Source organism: Pseudorasbora parva, chromosome 9 (genome assembly GCF_024679245.1).
Source record: "Pseudorasbora parva isolate DD20220531a chromosome 9, ASM2467924v1, whole genome shotgun sequence".
NCBI classification, from domain to species: Eukaryota; Metazoa; Chordata; class Actinopteri; order Cypriniformes; family Gobionidae; genus Pseudorasbora; species Pseudorasbora parva.
Genome location: NC_090180.1, coordinates 39752032 through 39773077, shown reverse-complemented (window position 1 = coordinate 39773077; position 21046 = coordinate 39752032). Strand labels below are relative to the sequence as shown.

Here is a 21046-nt window from a genome sequence, read left to right as displayed (position 1 = left end):
GGTGGCTTGTGATCAAGTTCGCAACATCTACGTCCGGCTACGTCACATCCGAACACTCGAGCTCAAAAACATGGCGTTGCTTCTAAGGTCAGTACGAACATGTTATTTTTAAAAATCTGACAGTTTTTCTTTTTCTTTTGTTTGAGATTAAATTAATTGTGGTGACGGTCTTTTTGCTGTCATATCAGCTGGCAGTTTCACAGCCGTGATATTGAGGATTTGCTGTTGATAACGTATATTACATGTAACAACACTGCACTGTACTTTGCTCTGTTATAATCTTTATAGACAATTCAATTTTACTGCCTACTGTTTTTTTATTCAAAGTCAGTTTACTTTTCTTTCAGCATCAAGTTACTTTTATAGTAATAATAATCTTGTATGACGTTGTTTTTGTTCATCCTGTCTTCAATGTCCTTGCCACCAGAATTCTCTGTATTAAAGGGATAGTCAAATCTAAAAATACTGTCATCATTTACTCACCATCAAGTTGTTCAAAACATGTATGAATTTCTTTCTTCTCTACACAAAAGAATATATTTTGAGACAAACATACTATGGAAGTCAATGGGGTCCATGAACTGTTCGGCTACCTATATTCTTTGCTGTTTGTTGTGTTTACCGACATGAATTAGGATGTTTCTGGATGCAGCACATGGCTTATAATGTACAGAATACCCAGCTGCTTTAACTATAACACAGTTTGTGTTTGTACTTCTATTCTTAAGGACGGTGGCCCGGCAGGGTCTGTGTTCGTCACGGTCACAGTTTGGCATACTCTACAGACAGTGAGTATCGTTTTTGCCTTTTCCTAACAAATTGTCAAATTAAGAATTCATATTAAGCTGTAAAGCTCCTTTGCACTTTGTTTTCCAGTGCTGTTCCAATGGGGACCACAGCTAAAGAGGAAATGAACAAGTTTTGGACAAAAAACACACGACTCAACCGACCTGTCTCACCACATATAAGCATCTACCAGTGAGTGTTACCACATCTGCTTCTTGAAGTGTGTGGATTGTACGTGTGAGGATTTTAGTTTTAAAAAATGTGGTCATGAGTTATGAATGGAATAAACCAACTGTCCAAAAAAGGTGATCAATTTAATGGCTTTGGTGTTTGCAGGTGGTCTCTCCCAATGATGTTGTCAATCTCACATAGAGGAACAGGCGTGGGACTAAGTTCAGGTAGCTAGAATTTATTCTTGGCTTTTGATGATGCCTCTAAAAGGCCCACAAGAACAAGAACATTGTCGTTATGTGCGTCCGATGTTTTAAATGTTTGAGGTTTTTTAAGTTCAGGTAGATTTTGATTGGGTGTCAATGTTTTGTTTTTTTCGTCAGCTGGAAAAAATAATTCTAAAAGTGGTTCAGATGATATTGTATTCCTGGATTTCACAAGTGGGCATGTAACGCAGTAACTCCCACAAGCCACTTTGGGGGGTTGAATTTTATTCACAGTATAATATACAGTACATTTTTCATTTGTAGTCTTTTAAAAAGGCATCTAAAATAATAAACTAAGTGCAAAAATATAGATTTATCGATACTGAAATATCTGAAACGTTTCCAATACAAATTTTGCGCAGAATAGATACCCGATACCAGCTGCGCTTTCTCATCTCTCTGACAGCGAGTTGACACACAAACCCGCCTCCCCTCACTCACTTGCTTCATTTCCATCTTGGCCACACGTCACTCCTGGATGATCTAAAATGGGAAAAGAGGCAGAATGTGGGAGGAGCTGAGATGACGTGATGGCTAACAGACAGGCTTAATATATTTTTAACGGATAAGTTATAAAAAGAAATCACCCTCTCATAGTTTTCCAACATGGTATCGATGTCAAAGTGAAAATGCTGATTGGCTAGTACATTTTGGAAACCCACTAGCCACAGTGGCCACTGCACTAAAGTTAAAACTTTACCATTATAGCTATCGTCTTTGGTTCGAACAGCCTTTAGTTCTAGGTCCACATCACAGCTATAATGATATAGTTGGAATCAGAACCTAGTGATCGATAACAACATGACAGCCAATTATAATCCAACCGACGTTAAAGATCTTGAGCATTTCAAGCAGCAGACGACAAAACTGCAGTTAGCTTGTAGAACAAAATACTAGACAGAACGTTATCATACGCCGGCATTGACACAAATATAATTCTCATTCTTGCTGACATTTTAAGACTCTTTTTGTGTTCAGGACTAAATGATTGCATTTTAATATTAAATAATGTTGTTAATCTTATTGTCTCAGGAATCTCTGCGTTTGCACTTGCCGCGTTGGTTTTACCAGAGAGTTACCCATATTACCTTGATCTGATTCACTCCATGTCCTTTGGACCCCAGTTCCTTGCTTTCAGCAAGTTTGCTCTGGCTTTCCCAGTGGCTTTCCACACCTTCAATGGTGTCCGTCATCTGGTAAACACACACACACACACACACACACACACACACACACACACACACACACACACACACACACACACACAAATATAAATTACTGAAGTACAAAATTAAGATTTAGACTATATTTCAAGTTTGGGGTCAGTAAGATTTTTTTTTTTAAAGAAATCAATACTTTCATTCAGCAAGGATGCGTTGAATTGATCAAAAGTGACAGTAAAGAAAATACATTTGTTTTTGAAAATAAATATTGTAAATACTGTAATGATATTTCACAGTATTACTGGTTTTACTGTATTTTTGATCAAATAAATGCAACTTTGATGAGCATAAGAAACCTTTTTTTCAAAGTAATTTAAAGGGGTAATTCACCGCTTTTTCATATTAAACAATGCTATTCCCTTAACTAAGAAGAGTTGATACATACCTCTCTCGTCTGAGTGCTCGTCGGGCGGTGACATTCTGATAGCATTTAGCTTAGCCCAGTTCATTCACTATGGTACCAAACAGAGATCAAGTTAGAAGCGACCAAACACCAGCCGAGTCGAAGTACTCTCAGAAGTGCTATTCCGCCGTACATTATAGTTCTCCTTTTTAATCCGCTTAGAAAAGCGGCACGTTTTATTTTATGTCATCATACTTGATTGTTCAACTATTCGTGTAACTGTATTTAAATAGGGGAAACGTGGAGGTGTTTGGTACTTCTAACTTGATCTCTGTTTGGTATCATAGTGAATGAACTGGGCTCAGTGGGCTAAGCTAAATGCTATCAGAATGTGACCGCGCGTCAGAGCGATTAAGTGCACACACTGAGACAAGAGAGGTATGTATCAACTCGCTTTAGTTAAGGGAATAACATAGTTTAATATGAACAAGCGGTGAAGTATCCCTTAAAAAATAAAATCTTACAGACATCAGACTTTTCAATGATAGTGTATATTTTTATTTAGTGTGTATTTTTAATGTCTATTCAATGCTTTACTCATTACCAGAATAATGATTTATCCTTTTGGGAGACTGTTCTCTGCAGAATTAGGTTTATTATTTAGTATATCATGCAATTCATTCCTTTTTCCTAAATTATCGATTATACTTTGATTCTCTTTTTGTCTCTTTCTTTCAGATATGGGATATTGGGAAGGGTTTTAAGATTCCTGAAGTCTATCGTTCTGGCTACGTTGTCATTGCTCTGACTGTTCTCACATCAATTGGTCTTGCTGCCATGTAAATCCCTGGGCATGAGATGTGGAGCTAAAGCGGTGATATTTTGTTTATCTGTCCTAACCATGGTCTGTAAGGACCAAATTCATTAATATAAAAAATAAAAAAATATATATATCTACACAAAAAAAAATTCTGTGTTTTTTTCCCATGTTAAATGCCTTGAAGCTGAAGGCATGGCACATTGGCATTTGCAATGAACTTTACAGCAATCATATGGAAATATTCAGGAATTGTTTTGAGATTTCCTAAACCATTTGCCTTTTTTTTAAATTGTGTCACTGCAGTATGGTCAAAAATGCTGACCTGTGATTGATTTCACTCAGTTTTGGGATAAATTAAATCACTTTGGGTAGCAAAGGCCCTTAACAAATTAAACCTCTGGACAATAAAAGGTCGTAGCAAATCGGTAATCTGCCAAAACTGACAGAGTCTCATGCATTTGTGTGATTTCCTTCCGTCATAACTGGACATAAAGAGTTGTTCATAGTATGAAGCCACATAAAGTTTCTCTCCACTAGCACTTGCATCTATAGTGATGCTGTTTTAAGATAATGCATATTAAACATTTATTTATTGTCTCATCATGATGTAATTATAGGGTTGTAACCAATAATAAGAGAGCATGATTAAAATCATGTTAATAATTTAAATAAACCCTAATGTTGAAGTCTGGCTGCACAGGTTACATTATTCTTCTGGAATCTTGTTCACCTGAATGATAATGTCAAGGATGGCTGTGGGCTTTTTTCATTTAAATGGTAATGTCGTAAAATGGACTGCTTTGGATTACAGACTACATGCAATCACTACACTGAATGTTTATTGAAAAACTCAATCCTGGAGTACTAACGCACCTGTTCCCTCATCGTTTCCCTTCCCCTTCACTAAAACACCGGAGAGAAGTTATTTATTGGTATCTGAAACTAGAAGGCATGTCCTTTCACTTGTGGTCAAGAATAAACAAATAGTTTTCAGTGTCAGTCTCGCATCAGGTTGGTTTATATGGTCTTTTTAAACTGAGGTGTAGGGACCCCAGGGGTCCTCTGAAAAAACATAAGCCTAGTGTGACTTTCGAAGTAATCACGTTAACTAAAAATATTACTTAAATGCTTAACAGTAATTTTTAACACATGTACCACATTTTATATTCTTGTTGTTTTATCCTGCTTAATAAAGACTGGTCAGAAAATAAAAAAATTATATTTATTGCTCTCTCACTCTCTCTCTCTGTGTGTGTGTGTGTGTGTGTGTGTGTGTGTGTGTGTGTGTGTGTGTGTGTGTGTGTGTGTGTTAAAGAAAACATGTAATTGTTCATTTCTATTACTTAACTTATATGGCCAATAGTTAAATCTAATGAAACTTTTCCTTTATCTCATGGGGGTTGGATGGCACAATTCTCTCAAAAAGTTTCTTTGCAACAATATTTACTATGTAAAGTGCTGTACAAGTTAATACATGGAAAATGTTTATCTTCAGGTTCATACATTCAATCGGTGGAGAGAAGGCATTGCTAATTTAATACAAAATAGCTAAGTGTTTTTTCCTTTTACCACAGTATAAAAAACAATCAATATATTTTGTTTGTTGAAAAACTATATAGTTTTTAATATTTCTATATCATATTTGGTGGTCATTGACGAAACAAAGCTTGAAACCCTGCCATAAACTGATCTGAGCACGCGATTTAGTGATAAGCTATAAGCTATTTTTGCAACACACAAATAATTAGCATGCTATTTAACACAACGATAGCCTATATATAGACATGGGATGATACACAAAACGACGCTTTTCAGGTAGTTATTAATTTAGATGATGAATTGTGCTTATTCTGTTCTTCCAGAAAATGGCACAGATTGCTAGAAGTAAAGCTCGTGAAATTATTAGTGTGTTTGAACTGTGGTAGTATTGTGAATATCATAGTTACGTTATGTAGTTTCTGAGATTTATGGAACAATGTTGTTTTTATGAACTCTTAAAAATAAACCATAATTATTTCGGTTTCGTGCGCTGAGGGCGGGTGTCTATTGGCCCACGACTTCAGAGCGAGAGGGGCGCGCGCGCCCCCTAGCGGGACACGACGCAATTACAGAACAAGCCTATAGCTGGTCCTGATGCTGCAGGATGGCGTAGTGATGCAGAATATGACCTCACTTTACGCTGCATCATGTGGCTCAGTCTCTGTGGCGCAATGGAATAGCGCGCTGGACTTCTAATCCAGAGGCTCCGGGTTCGAGTCCCGGCAGAGATGAGTCGAGAGTGACGCCATCATGGGATGATGGCTTTTTTTAATGCGTATAATAATTGTGATGCTCACCCGTCTCTTAATCTCAGAGAAAGCAATGCATATCACATTTTTTCCCTACTATTTTAGTTATCCTACTATTTTATACATGCATAACAATAAATATTTTTGTTTTAATAAACATTAAAAAATACAATTTTAAAAGCCTTTCTCTCTCATATGTTTCCATAGTAAAAAAACAGCTTTAGGAAGGAGAGAGATGGAACGGTTTGGTAACGCCCTCTACACAGTCAGATTGTATCCTACACTTCTAATACAATAAAAAATGCAATTTTTCTTTTTTTGATGCATTAGTGTCCCCTTTGCCCGGTTAAATCAGTTCAGCTGTAATATACTTGTCTTTGGTCTTGCCAATAAAGTCATGAGAATTATCCTGAATTGCACTAGTGAGAAGAAGAGAGAAAGGTGGAGAGAGAATGAGAACCTGCCAGAGAGATGGAGAGAGACATCAGTGTCCTATTGATTTCCCAGCGAACTGTGTGATTGGCTCTTCCTGGTCATTATGGGATAGAAATAGAGAGGAATCTCACTTCTGCACTGCCTGATCAAACTCCACAGGACACCCTCTTTCAGGGAACCCTCCTTCACTCTGTCATGCATTACATGAATTGAAGGTGTGAACGGTCACCAGTTTCTCAGTCATTCATTTATCCACTTTAGACTCATTTTCGTCCTCTCACCCTGCGCTGAAATTCTTTCTGCAATTTTGCAATTCAGATGTGATTTTGGCCCTTCCTGCCTTGTTCATACCTTTTTTCCTCTTTCCTCTCCAAAGGCAATTTTGTATCCTAGAGAGGGAGAGTGAGAGGGAGATACGAGGGCTCATTTTAATGCAGCTTATTTTATTTTAGATGTTCAGCAGTCATTAAACTGATAATTGAGACGTTCTGCTCATATTATCCCTATCTCCCTGTCTACTCCCGGGCCGGTGGGAAACTAGGGTGTTGGTTTCTGCGCTTCTGGACAGTCACACGTCGAAAAAAAGGAATTGCGCAGGTCACGGGCGAGCGCGCTCGACCGCGTGGACTGTCACAGCTCTGCGGAGAATGACGTCAGCGGCTCTATAAAATGATGAAATGGGCATGGGCTCTGTTTCCAAACACTAGAAACTGTCCGCCGTTCGGAACTTCACAGGCTGAAATACTGTTGTGTAAATATCCACTCAATCCGATAGGCTGAACTTCGTTGTGGAATGATGCAACCGGGCGCTTTCTGGGAATACCGGGATGCTCGCAGTACAGTCTCCTGACCAGTAGATGTAACTACTGTCTCATGCGCATCAGTGATGAAGACAGTGTTGACGTCCGTGCACAAGCTGGGACGATAACACTACAAACATACTGTATCTTTTATTTACCGCATAAAGAGATTAATTTTCCACTGTCTAATCTGCGTCATGCTTTATTCACTCCGTGAAATGAATAAAGGCCGACAGACATGTGGGCTGGTGACATTAAACACACGTATTTAGTTATTTGGGCCGGAAGTGTCCCGCCCCGAGGCTCCGGTTGGCTGCTCGAGCCACCGCCACGGTGACCGAGTCTCTGCTCTCTCGGGGTATCTGCCTCTCGTGCAGTCGTCCATGTTTAACCCCGTGCGTCCCCCGCACCGCACAGCGAGTAATCCGCGTGCAGAACTAATCCTTAAATCCTCTCGCGAGTCGCAACGCCCTCCCCTCCTCCCATCTCTCCTCTCCTCTCGCGCGGGCCTCCCGAGCAGCCGGCGGGGTCTCCAGAGCCCGACTCGCGAGGGGACTCTATTCACAAGACCACACCTCGCGCCGCCACCAGCCTGTGTGAGGGGGAACCGCACATTTTTTTCTCGCTCACAATTCACCCCAAAATCAAAAAAGAAAAGAAATTGTTTTTTGGATAAACACAATTAAGCATAGTTTTAGGACCACATATATTTATTGAACATTAATTCATTCATAGGCTGTTATAGGTTCTTTAATAAATTGCACTATTGTAGGCTACTTTCTGAGGATTAGCAGCCGTTTTTCCGCTGTTAGTTCAAGTGTTTACATGTAAAGTAACTAATTTAATGTACTTTTTCATGTCTACAATTCATCTATCATATTTTTTTTAAATGTAATAGCCTACTATTGCAAAGGTGCTAAACATAATATCCAAACAAACTAATTATTTTTGTAATTTTCTCTATTTTCATCAACTTTTTTCTTTTGTCAGATCAACTTAGATAATTAATGTCAGTTAACATAATATTTTGAGTGTCTGTTGGTTAAATCTCATTCATTGTAGAAACTCTTTTTTTATTGAACTCAAAAATTTAAAACAACTAGCCTATAGGTAACTTTAAGTTAAACCAACATGGGCTATTTTAAGCTTAGCCTAATGAATTATTCTATATTGTTCTTTATTGTTTTGTTTGATTTGGTCTAATATGTAGTCAAAAACGAATAGAATTTGTATTTTCTGACGAAGAATGTTATCAAGAACAGCAATAATAAAAATAATCTATCTTAGGCAGTATGGTCTAGCCCTTCTATCCAAATGGTACGGCCAAATCGTATTAAAATACCCACCCCTCCCCCTCCACCCCCCGCGCCTCCCTCCCTCCTTCCCTCTCCCTCCCTTTCTCCGTGCTTTCAGACAGACTGTTTTGCTGCAGTGAACGGTAGCCGTGGAGAGAGGAAAAGGCAAGAAAAACAAGAAGACAGCTGAGGGCGGAACGAGAACCAAGACAGACAGATCCACTGGGACCTTAGCGAGAGCGCCAGCAGGCATAGACGGGTCCAACACCCCCAGAACCAACGGAGCCACCGGGCATCACGAGGAGCGCTTATATCGGTGCGTATTGTAATCTGCCCTCCTTTTGAGCTCACAGACACGCAGGGGTATTATTGTTGTTGGCGTCCTGGCGCTTATACAGATGGGGGGAGGGGGAGGGGGACACCTGTCAGGTTTGTAAATAGGGGCACGCTCGTGCTCTGGAATGCGCCGCCTGCATCCGAGCGCGTCTCTTCTGACGGGCGCACCGGGCAGAAAACCGTTCAGCGAGCTCGGAGGTGTTAAACTATGAGGGAAGGGGGCTGATGTTAAAGCGTGTTTAGGTTCACTGTTAATGCGCCGACGGTTGCTTTGCCCCCTCGCGTTTCCCCTCACCTCCCAATCGCGAGCTTTACTAGCATCCCTGCTGCTCCTCCCGCATTCAGCTCGGACTGTGTGTGCACCTGCTACTGTTTTCCTTGGTTCGGTGGGGCGTCCCGGTTGCGCGGATGAGAACGGGACTGGTACTCAGCGGGAGAGAGGAGGAGAGGGAGGGAGGGAATAAAGAGGAGAAGTGCGAGAAAAGAACCGATGAGTGAGGGAGGCGGCGCGGCGCGGGTCGCTCCGTTTCGGGTCGCGTGTCATACAATTGCAGCAGGTATCATCACCTCATCGCTACAGTCGCGATGAGGCGAGGCTTCGCTGCTTACGCTGAACATTTACAGACACACACACACACACACACACACACACACACACACACAGTTTGACAGCCACTGTCCGTCCCTGCCTCCCTAGTTGCACAACAATACAGAGCATCTTTGCGTGCTCGCCCGCCCCGCAGGCAACGCTACGACTTGCACAGTTTACAAAAGCGCACCAAGAGAGAGCAACCAAACGACCTGGACTATTGTGTGAGTGCGCGCGCACGCGGCTGTGGCCATGGTCGCGTTTCAGGCTGCGCGCTGAATTCTCAACGGGCGACAGGTGCACCTTCCCCTCACGCGCGCAGCAGTCAGAGTACGAGAATAATGAGAGCGGTGTTAAAGGCTACCGGCAGGATTTCGGGGGCAGAACTCTAAAAATCGCAATCCTTGTCAGGCATGCGCTCGCTTTAACGTAGCTGTCGACTCGGAGTCGTTTTCTGGTTTACTGAGTGACGAAAGGAATGTTTTCGATCACTGCGTCACTCACACCACACACGGCGAGTGACACGAGACGATTAATGGAAGTACTGGGGCAGCGCGTGAGTGAAGTGATGTTTGTGTGTGTGTGTGTGTGTGTGTGTGTGTGTGTGCGCGCGCTCAGCATCGATGCGACCAATTGGCGCGCTCCGTCAGTTAATGAGTGTGTGTATGTGTGTGTCCTTTCTTCCAGTCAGCGCTTCCAGTGAGCTTCTCTACTTCCCCTGGCCTCGAGAGGACTATTGGGTTTAACGTACTGGACGGATGAGCGGGATGCGCGCGCGTCAGAGTATGACATTCCCGTCATTCCAGCGGGCCGCTCTCAGGGCTCTCGCGGCCTTGACGATGCTTCTCGCGACCTCCGTTCGGAGCAACTACGTTTTTGGTAAGAAACCCCCCTCACTACACTCCCCCTGCTCCCCCTTCATGTTTTCTGTTTCTGGGAATCACAGAGCCGTTAATAAGCTCGTGGGGCACAGAGGAGCCTCCCCCTCCTCTCAACTCCAACGGAATTTTCTGCTGTGTTCTGTTATTTTGAGAACAATAGCACACATACCCCGTCTCTATCTATCTATCTATCTATCTATCTATCTATCTATCTATCTATCTATCTATCTATCTATCTATCTATCTATCTATCTATCTATCTATCTATCTATCTATCTATCTATCTATCTATCTATCTATCTATCTATCTATCTATCTATCTATCTATCTATCTATCATTTCTCAAGTACACTCTTAAAAATAAATGTTCCAAAACTGTTTTCGCAGCCATGCCATTGGAGAACCGTGTTTGATTCCTCAAAGAAACTTTCAGTGATTCAGAACCATTTTTAAAAATTTAAAGAAGCTTTTTTCACTATAAAGAACCTTTTGTGGTTCCTTGGATATTTAAGGCAAATAAATAAGCTTTATTTGTAAGAGTAAGCTATGCTAGCGGGCAATTCCAATGAAGATGGATCTTCTGTTTATTATAAAATCTTTTAATTATAAAGTGTTTTAATGGACTTGAAATAACAGGCTTAAAGTGTTTGATCTGGAGGAACTGATGAGCGGAAATAATGGATGCTTTTATTTAAGAACAAATACACCACAGAGGACAGATCTATCTATCTATCCTCAAGCACATGTGCATACAGTAGGCTACATTACACAACTTACTGAGTAGTTCTGGCTTGTGTAGGTGTGCGGCTATTACATTGGTCCTCTATGGAGTTAGGACAGAACAGAATCTTTATCAAACCTTTGCATTACAAACTCCTTTTTCAATAAAAAGTTTAAATGTGGTTCAGTAAAGAATGTTTTGTTGAAATGCCTGGTTGTCACTGTTTCGGCAGACTGATGAGTGGAGATCATAACTGCTTTTAATTTTTAGTTGAAGTATAATTGCTACTGCCCAAATGTAGATTACACAATCACAATGAGTTGGACTGAATCAGTCTAGGCTTGTGTAGGTGTATTGTCTCTCTAGAGTACTCTCTGAACAGATCTTCATCTAATGTCCAACATTTCTGAGTGAAAATATGGATGATTATTCATGAATGATTGTGGTAGAGGTCTTTTCATTATGAAATGTGAAAGTGAGATTTGTGTTTAAATGGCATTGTTTTTTTGGGGATTCTTTCTTTCTTTCTTTCTTTCTTTCTTTCTTTCTTTCTTTCTTTCTTTCTTTCTTTCTTTCTTTCTTTCTTTCTTTCTTTCTTTCTTTCTTTCTTTCTTTCTTTTTCTATCGATCCTGGTCTTCTCACACACACACACACACACACACACACACACACACACACACACACACACACACACACACACACACACACACACACACACACACACACACACACACAGACAAACGCTTAAACTCTGTCAGCTGTTTTTGCTGCTCACTGCATAATTCATTATTGTGCTTTTTTTGTTCTTTGCATATCCACTAACCCTATGCATCCTTAATGCGAATGTGAGTGTATGTGTGAGTGCGTTCAGGCTTTTTGCATAAGAAACTCATACTTTGGTTTATGTGCTGTAGTGGAGCGGGTTGTTTGAGAGGTTGTTTGATTGGTGCACATATGTGTATGCTGAATGCTGGACCTAAAGTGGAGGGAAACATGTTTTCAGGTTTTTGTGGTCCATATGGTGTGGTCTGATTTACATTAAATTACTTGTGATGCTGGTTCCACTTTTGAAAACCTTTCCTTCCCTGACATAACCATCAGTGTAAAGTTGCCCACCCACCTTCTATTTCACATTTCTGTTCTTTTTTTTTCTTCTTTTTTTTACAATTTATTTGACTATTATTAAGTAGCACAACAGTTTTCAACATTGATTGATAATAACAAGAACTGTTTCTTGAGAAGCTAAATCATCACAAAAATAAATTACATTTTGATCAAATAAATGCTTGGTGAGCATTAAGAGAAAAAAATCTTAGAGGCCTTTTTTCATTGTGCTCAGATCTTGAGAGTCAGAACAAATGAAACAATAAAATATCAAATAGAATTTAAAATTTAAAATGAATGAATTTAAAACAATGACACTTAAGTGACATCTTGACTTATTCATTAAAAGAACAGTGTCGTAGTTTAAATGTGTCCTGGGGGAGCAAGTGGAGCTGAGCGGGCGTTTTCAATTCATTCCTATTGAAGCCGTGCAACTGGATCGAGCAGAGTGGGTTTGACAGCGGATCCGAGAGCTAGAATTTGCACACTCTGCTGATGGTATTGCTTATTTTAGTGAGTAAATCATATTTTTTACATATTACAAAAAGTGTAGTCTCACAACGTGCCTTTCGGCATTAGTAAACAAATCTTTTGTCTTTTCAACTGTAATCACACGTGTATAGTTGATGGTTCTTAAAGTTATATAGCTAGTAGAGATCCTCAATTCTGGATTAATTGAGAATCATAATTTTGTTTTATTTTGTGTAAAATAGATTCTTTCACATTTCTTGGTCTAATTAAACTAATTTGAATTAATTATTTCAAAAAATCAGTTTGAATGAATGATTCAAAAACTTACTCATAAAGACTTTCTTTCATTTCTGAATTAATCAGCATTTTTTTAACAAATCTTTTGATTCAATGACAAATACATTTTTAACAGTCACTTGTCGCCACCTACTGGTGTAACAATGGAATTGATACAATTGTTATTAGAAACACCAAGCTACTTTTAAAATGTGATTTAATCTTTTTTAATAGTTTATTTCCGAAGTATAACCTTTTATCCCAGTACTTCTGTCATAACTTGAATTATTTTAAAACAGAAATATTGGTACTATGTGGTTGAAAAGACAGCTGCTTCATACACTGTAAACAATTTTTGTTGTTTTTTGTTGGTTTAACTTAAAAAGTAAGTAACCTGGTTGCCTTAAAATTTTGAGTTTATTAAAATAAAAAAAATGAGTTGATACAATGAAGGAAATTTGTTTAATAAATAGAAACTCGCTAACAAAGCTAACAGGGCAGCGGGAAACACACACATATCAGGCATGTTCTAGATGCATCGCCGCTGCGTGGAACAATCCGCGTATGATATCAAAATACTGCATGAGCTTTACAGCATCGTAAATCATCGGCATCAAAACACAGCAAATCCAACGCATTCATGCAGTTCACAGTAATTTGTCTAGATGGTGATTACAAACGAGCAGCAACTATTAGCTCCATTAGCTGCTATTTAAAAAATGGCGATCTCAAGTTTGTGTTTATCTTGTTGACCCTGCCCCCAGCACATGACGTAATCGGTTCTTACTTCTAGCCCAGCAATGTTTTGGTGCTACTTAAACCACTTTTCCTGACTCGGAGCTGGTGCTTTGGGTGTGGAAACACAAAGAACCGATTTGAAACTAGGCTCTGGCTCCGAACTAGCACCAGCACTGCCTTAGTGAGCTAATTGAGGATGCATATCAGCTAGACTGGGTAAGCACAGCCTGATCTGCCAGGGATTTGATTATGCCCGGCAACTTCGACTTATCCACCTGGATAAAGACTATTGGCGGGTTTAACATGATGACAGATAGAGAAACAATGGGTCGTTGTCCGTTGATCACGCCTCTTGTGGTCTGATTGGTTAAAGGACTAACCATTTGCATACAGAGCCATTCAAATAATGCTCGTTGATCCTGCCTCTTGTGACTCCCCAGACCAATGTTCAATTTTAAATTGAGCTTGGTCTGGTGATAGCCAGACAACATATCAGCCGTAAAAGAGGTGCTCGTGAGCACCCTCCTGAAACCTAAAATGACCTAAATGCTTCTCGATCGGAAGGCTGCGTCCTAGCAGGGGTGCATATCTCAGCTGCCACATCATCAAGCTCTGTCAAAGGACGTCTTCATTTAAAGGATCCATTGAAGGCAGCTTTCATTTCATGTCCTTCATTTGGCCTGCTTTGAAGGATGCATCAAGTGTAGGCTAAGGCACTGAGCTTGTCTAATTTAATTTGTAATTTTTTTTTTCTCGTAAATTCATCAGATAATGGTAAACTGTGCATAATATAAACCACTGGGAGACCACAGATGGTTGTAATTACCTGTACTGCATTAAAGGCACAATATGTAGTTTTTCGCCACTAGATTTCGCCTATTTTAAACAAAAGTATTGCTTGATGACACTGAGATTGAGTGCGGATTAATGGGATATGTTGTCTTCACCTCATAGCCAGAGGAAAAGAATTGGAATGGGAACTGTAATATGAGCGTAACATGGCCGCTGAAGCAATTGCTAATGAGAGATGAGCACAACACACTCTTCCGCTTCTTCCGGTCAAAGGTATGTGTGGTAACGCAGCACTGTTGATCATATTAGATACATCTGAGCATCTGTGTGTTTGCTCGGCAGCTGAAATGAGATGCTTGTTGCACACTGCAGTAAGCTAGATTAACATTATTAATAGTAAAACGGTACTTGCAGTGAATCAAGAAAATGAGATTTTAGCTATGCAATAATTTGTCTATATATGTATCCAAACAGTTGTTCCCTTGTCTAATAAAATATTTAATATATTAAAGGCTCTCTGGTGTTTCCATGGTTTCTGGAAAATAAAACTGGAAACCGGGGATAACACAGTTATGATGTCATTGATAGGCGACCCACAGACAGTCCATGTACTGGTAAAAAAAAAGCTTATTTCTCTGGATTTAAACATTCTTGGAAACATTTGGGATGATGTTAGTACACATATAACTATGTTACACTTTTCTAGTGGTTTTGGGGTATTTTAATAAAATTAAAAATACATACATGCCTTTAATAGAAAAGAAGATAATATAAATAAAAAATATTTTTCAAACTTATAATTTTAATAGTGTTAGAAAAAATAATAGAAACCTTTATTGCATAGCCAATAGCCATGCACACTTACTAGACAGTTCTTAGCAGGCACTTGCTAGAGCTGCACAAATAACCGCTAAAAGGTCGCAGTCTCGATTCAGACACCCAGTACGATCACAGCAAACACTCAAATCTGCGTTGGCACTGCCAAAATACACATACATAGTGGCCATGTAAAGCTGAGTTCACACTGTATGATTAGAGACACATTGAGAATCCTTAAAGATTACTTTGATCGCTAGTTTATCCCTAGTCTAAAGTCTTCGATTGCTACCGACAGCCCATTAATTACTGCTGCAATCAAATTTGACCTCTGATGAAATTCTGACATTGTCAGAAGTTTTGAGGCTCAGTGTGCCTTCTCCTATGACAACCGTCAAATCAAAAACCCACAGGAGCGCAGAATCTGTTGATGCTATTAGTGATAACAACAAACCACCACTCACTCACTGATCTAAATAAATGACATTTATATAGTGCACTCTCCATTCCCACACACGTCTTTGTCTTTTCTTTTTTTTTCTTTTCAAGAAAAGCCATGATCAAAATTAACGCTAGAGATTGTTTTTGTTTGCTAACCACAATTTTAATCCCGCATGTAATTGCTGCTAACCATCACTGATAGTGCCATGCATTGATAGTGTAACTCCTGACAAAGGTTCTTGCATGCGTCCGGTTTTAACGCATCCTAATTTCTGTATAATCTGACATTAAAGACAACTGAGACCCTACAGTGTGACATGGCTTACAGCGGGGATCATACAGTCTACCAAGCTACAATTGTAAAGGACTATTGTAAATCATACAGCATGCATCTGGCTTTAGTCCACAAGATCTCAAGTGCACATGGAGTCATGAGGTGTGCACCTGCCACTTGGGACAGGGCCTAAACTGGTGACGCTGTCAAATTTAGATTCATTCACTGAAACAGCTCGTAAGAGTTATTCGTTTGTGAGTCTGGATAAGCCTACACTGGATGCGCTGTTTGTTTTCATGTGCAAAGGACATCTTAATAGAAATACATTTTTTCACTGTACACGGTTGAACTGCATTTAATACTGTCTGCAAACCCACATTCACAATTCAAATTATATAGATTTATAATTATATATTATATAGATTTTATTATATATTATATAGATTCTAAATTATATAGATATTATAACAAGTTTAGCTTTAGTTCTTGTCTGATTTTATTTTGAGCTATGGTGTTTGTTTGACATTTCTGTTATTAACAGATTATTAATAACTATTGCTTTTTTCACATTTGTTAAAATATATTGTAAGTTAAAAGCTCTTAAATCATTAAAAAAGGAAACAAGATTAGCATGTGTATCGAGTTATATTATGTGTAAGTTTATCAGGTCTTCATTCATAGTTTCTTGAGTATAGGCTCTAAGTGCATGTGCGTGTTTGTGTGTGTGTGTGTGTGTGTGTGTGTGTGTGTGTGTGTGTGTGTGTGTGTGTGAGTGTTCAGCTGTCCATCAGATGGTCTCGGATGTGTTGCCTACGTATTTGAATTTGGCTGTGTGTGAAAGAGGCAACTTTCACTTTGGTCTCTGAAGTGTGTATGTGTGTGAGGGATATCCAGTTCATTGCTCACGGTCTCTGAAGTGTGTATGTGTTGGTGGAGTTTTCACCTCTGGTCTCTGATGTCTGTGTGAGTTTGTGTGTGCTTGTGTTGCTCATGTGGTCTCTGATGTGTGTGTGTGACTTGTAGGACAGATCACCCGTAGCCTCCGATATGTGTGCTACATCCTCTGTGACATGTCTGCGAGCAGCTCAACATGTGGTGAAAGCATCTGGATATCCTCCATAACCTGCTTGATAAATTCTGAAAGGTCATTTTAAAGAGGACGGCACAGCTCTGGGGCTCATTTTATAGGGCTTAACAACTGTGCATCACAGATTCATCAAAAGAGACACTGCAAGGGAAAATAAGCTTTTTTGTTTGTTTGCGGCATTGCGTGGCTGCTGGCGTTGTGTTGAAGCATGTTGTTGAGTCCCTCCACTGACCTGAGACACATTTTGATGGTTATTCGTGTTGCTAGTGCACATTTAGGCTGAGTGATTTATGCAGTCTTACAGTGTAAAACCTCAGTGATGCTGACATATGTGCATGTTTGTGAAAGCATGTCAGGATCAAAGTGGTATTATGTGTGTGTTGTGTTATCGAATGCCTTTAAGAGATCTTTAGAGTAATGCTCATTATAAATGGTCCTGAACAGAATGGCTACTTAGCATAAATAATGCAGAGTAATGGATCACTAAAAAACTGATTAGTCAGACGACAGGCTTACAAATTATCCACACACTTTGCACATCTTAACCCCTGATGGCTCTTCTCTCACAACACAAGCAAACACCAGAGAGGCCCGCATGTAGAGAAACTACCCATGGAACGTTTTATAAGTCATAATTATAGATTTTTTTTAAGTGGTTTATTGAAGAAAAAAAGTTAATTACTCAAAAGTGAATTTTTTCTCACTTGATTTACTCATTTAATTTCAAAGAGAGGTAGATTGTTCTTTTTTATCCTGGCTGTGGCTGTTATTGTTCTCTTGTGTTTCCATTTGTAGAGACAAATACCATCATACTATTGCAACGGTCCCTGTATAAGAGGGCTGTCGATACAACTAGATGTGCCAATGTGATTATATTCCTCTTTTAAACAATATTCCATTACGTTGAGCACACTGTAGCATTAAAACAAAATGCTTTAAGATGAGCAGTGCTTTTAAGATTATGGGCCAGATTTACTAAACAGGGCAAATAACATAAGAGCGCAATTTCATAAAAGCAGCGATGGGATTTCTGCGTGTGATCTACCGATAATGCACAAATTAATAAACACAGACTCAGCCGGATCATTTCCATAATGACCTGTGCAATCTACCAGTTAGCGTCTGGTTTAAGCATCTGTTTTTTGGGGGGGCATTAAATAATGGCAGAAACACCAGTAATTTACAAGAGTAAATCTTAGTAAATAACCTTCCGCGATTTTTTGACATACTCCTCTGCCATAACTCCTTCATATGCATATGAAATAAGGTCAGCCACAAAAAAAAATTGTGTCTATGCCTTTTCAGTGACAATTTTTTTTTTTCACTTAGTGTGTCTTTAGTAAACCCTGACAGTAGTTTTTTACTGCCAAAAGAGGGTTTGTGCTGGTGTAGACTGTTAGTAAATCTGGCCCTATATATTGATTTAAAATGTTCACTAAAGTACTTTGTCTGTTTACTATAAGCTCTGTTCCAAGACCTTGTATGCAGTTTTTTTTCAACCACCTTCTATAGATAGCATCTCAACTGAAAAGAAACAATGAATTCTTTTCTGAGAAGGATACATGGAAAATGAGGTATCTTAGAAGGCAATAGGGCATCACAGATGTAGAAAAGCTTTCACATTTGTGATGTCGTAAAATCTGGTCAAGTTTGGCAGTTCATGGTTTTTGGAACAGCAAAAGCCATGCTATTCAACATATGGGCAGACTCCTTACCTATAGCTGCTCACGGACCATCTGAAGTATATTGCACACCAAAATGGCAAGACGTTAAAGACATCAAGTTCCAATCTGACTAGTTTTACGCAATTCCTGGGAGCCTGTGTTTTTAATTCCATTGAAAAACAAAGCTGTGAGTGAGCACTTCTGATTCGTTGGATTCCTTAATGTCTGCAAAGTCCATAATGTTGAATCTTTGAAACATTTAAGATTTTGTTTGCACAAGTCTATACTCCCTTTTACTTGCAGTCAAAATATATCATATTTGTATTACTTAACGTTAAGATACAAATATTAAAAAGTTATTGTGGCTACATAGGGCAACAACAAGACCATGGGTTTAAATCTCAGGGAATGCATGAACCAGTAATGCTTGCCTTGAATGCAGTGTGCAGTATGTTGCTTTGGCGTCTGTCAAATGTGCAAATGTAAATGTAAGTTCTACAGGAAAGACTCGGGAGAAATATTTAAACAATAGTGCATTTATTAATAACTCAGCAAGCTGATAATGTACAAAGTCATTTGGTGTTGGCCCCGTCTGTAGTGCATAATCCGATGGTATCGGATCTGCAATTCCTGCCTGAAGACGAGGGCAGGGGCGCAGCCGACCCCCCGGGAGGTATGGACAGGGCCATCCTGGGGGTGCTGGGGAGGATGGGGTAATCGTCACTTCAGTATCTGCTAACTCAAACATGTATAAGTGCAGAGCTTTTATACAGTGAGCATGAGAATATCATTGGATTAGAGTGAAGGCAATAAGTGACGTAGTAATTGAGTCTTCCCAGCAGAACTTATGCTAAAGCTTTCATTTCTTGGGAGAAGACAATGTAATATGGTAGTATTAGTGTTTGGTTTGAGTGTGTGATGTGTTTTTCAATCGACTAATGCACAAAAAGTATTTTCTTGTTTTCAGTCATGTGGTCATTAGCATTTTTTGCCACATCCCCCCTGCTGATCGTTTAGTTGGCTGGTGTTAAAGAGGAATAGATCATGGGGATAAGAAAACAAATTCATATGTTTGGATGTGGTGGCTGATTTAACGACCGTAATGTCAAATTAATTGAGAATAAGATGATATAATGTTGTTTTAGTACAATATTTGCAAAGATTCTCAGAACGGAACCACTGAGTCCCTTTAGTCATTTCCAATCAAAGCCGTTGCATTCGAAAACGAATCTAGAGACGCCAGCTCTGCTCGGAGGTACGTAATGAATGTGAATTGGCTCTTCTGGCCCAGCACCAGAGTGGCTGTCCTGTTTCAATGTAGACTTGGATAAAGATCAGTGTAATCAGTATACGGCTATTCAGGGTTTTCATAGACATGTGTGAGATCAGTAGGTGTGTTTAGATTGTGTTTGGCTCTGGATGTGAAATACACCTGCAAACAAAAGGAGAGAGAGGGAAATGAAAGTCACCCTTGTCTTGGCGTCGTTTGCATGCCGGAACCCCCGAGTGAGACGCGCAAAGTCAGAGAAAGGACATTATTTCCTGTCTACGATCTCTAGAACCCTTCACTGACTCCTGGGAAATGTAGTTTCCCAAACCTTGAAAAAAAAAAATCTCACTGGTACAAGAGCTTATCTGTAAGTAAGAAAGTGATGCAATTGAGAGTCTACTCCAAAAAATATAAGTGTTTTCTGAGGGAATGTTTTCCCTCTTTTTTTTGTGGCTTTTTGTGCACTCTAGAAAGTCATCTCGTGTCAAGGGGTTTGTGCAGAGCTTGTGTACAAGCAAGAGAAACTTGGCCTATTAGATTAAGGTTAAGTGTTGAGACTTCTGTGAGTTCAAAATGGTTGTATCTAGAGATGTAAGAGTAGTTATCTGATTGGATTAAATGCGTCATGTCTTCTCCTGTTTCCTGTGTAAGCTGGAATAGATACATTTACATTTACATTTACATTTAATCATTTAGCAGACGCTTTTATCCAAAGCGACTTACAAAAAAGGGTAGAGCAATAGATACAGATCTCCTGTCATTAATAAGGGCATGAGCATTTTTCAGGAATATTCAGACATACATTATTCATGAGATGATGCAACATCTTATTGTAATCTTAAAACAATGCTATTTTAGCTCCTAAAAGCACTGTTCAAAACTGAATTAAGAATGTTTTTAAAATTCCAGTTTACTTCCTGAATTTGAATTCAGGGAGCAACCAGGATTCAGGATTGCAATTTAAATTTAAAAATACAATACAAAATAAATAGAATTTTAAAGAAATTCATGCCACTGTCATTGTTATCCATAAATGCAACATTTATAATTTCGAATGACATATCTTATTCTTAAAACAAAACCAAAAAAAACGTTCTGGAAGTTACAGTCGTTAATAAAAGGGGGTGGGGGGCAACACTATTATGCAAAATTTACCTT

General features: G+C 39.3%; 2 protein-coding genes and 1 non-coding gene across 5 annotated transcripts in view; all 3 read left to right on the top strand.

Annotated features, from left to right (window-relative positions):
• Positions 1-8: 8 nt before the first annotated feature.
• On the top strand, positions 9-4845 carry sdhc (succinate dehydrogenase complex, subunit C, integral membrane protein). Its single transcript, XM_067452613.1, has 6 exons — positions 9-87; positions 729-788; positions 877-978; positions 1123-1184; positions 2256-2419; positions 3528-4845. Exons 1-6 carry the CDS (start codon positions 71-73, stop codon positions 3630-3632), a joined length of 510 nt encoding a protein of 169 aa, XP_067308714.1. The 5' UTR covers positions 9-70; the 3' UTR covers positions 3633-4845.
• Positions 4846-5805: 960 nt separating this feature from the next.
• On the top strand, positions 5806-5879 carry trnar-ucu (transfer RNA arginine (anticodon UCU)). The gene has a single exon. It is a non-coding gene; the product is annotated as a tRNA-Arg (tRNA).
• A 2654-nt stretch (positions 5880-8533) lies between these two features.
• Positions 8534-21046, top strand: part of cadm3 (cell adhesion molecule 3) — an 80626-nt gene continuing 68113 nt past the window's right edge. Inside the window, exons 1-2 of one of the 3 annotated variants that reach the window (XM_067452609.1) lie at positions 8534-8743; positions 10040-10231. In XM_067452609.1, the coding sequence (XP_067308710.1) occupies positions 10111-10231 (121 nt within the window). In that variant the 5' untranslated portion in view covers positions 8534-8743; positions 10040-10110. Of the gene's footprint in view, positions 8744-9552; positions 9909-10039; positions 10232-21046 lie in introns of those variants that run through there. The other 2 variants (XM_067452611.1, XM_067452610.1) reach the window with 2 other exon arrangements.

What these genes read in the sequence shown, in the direction of transcription:
- sdhc (XM_067452613.1), top strand. An exon ending in CCACATATAAGCATCTACCA is followed by an intron (nt 979 to 1,122) that starts GTGAGTGTTACC and finishes TGGTGTTTGCAG; the next exon opens with GTGGTCTCTCCCAATGATGT. An exon ending in TCAATGGTGTCCGTCATCTG is followed by an intron (nt 2,420 to 3,527) that starts GTAAACACACAC and finishes TCTTTCTTTCAG; the next exon opens with ATATGGGATATTGGGAAGGG.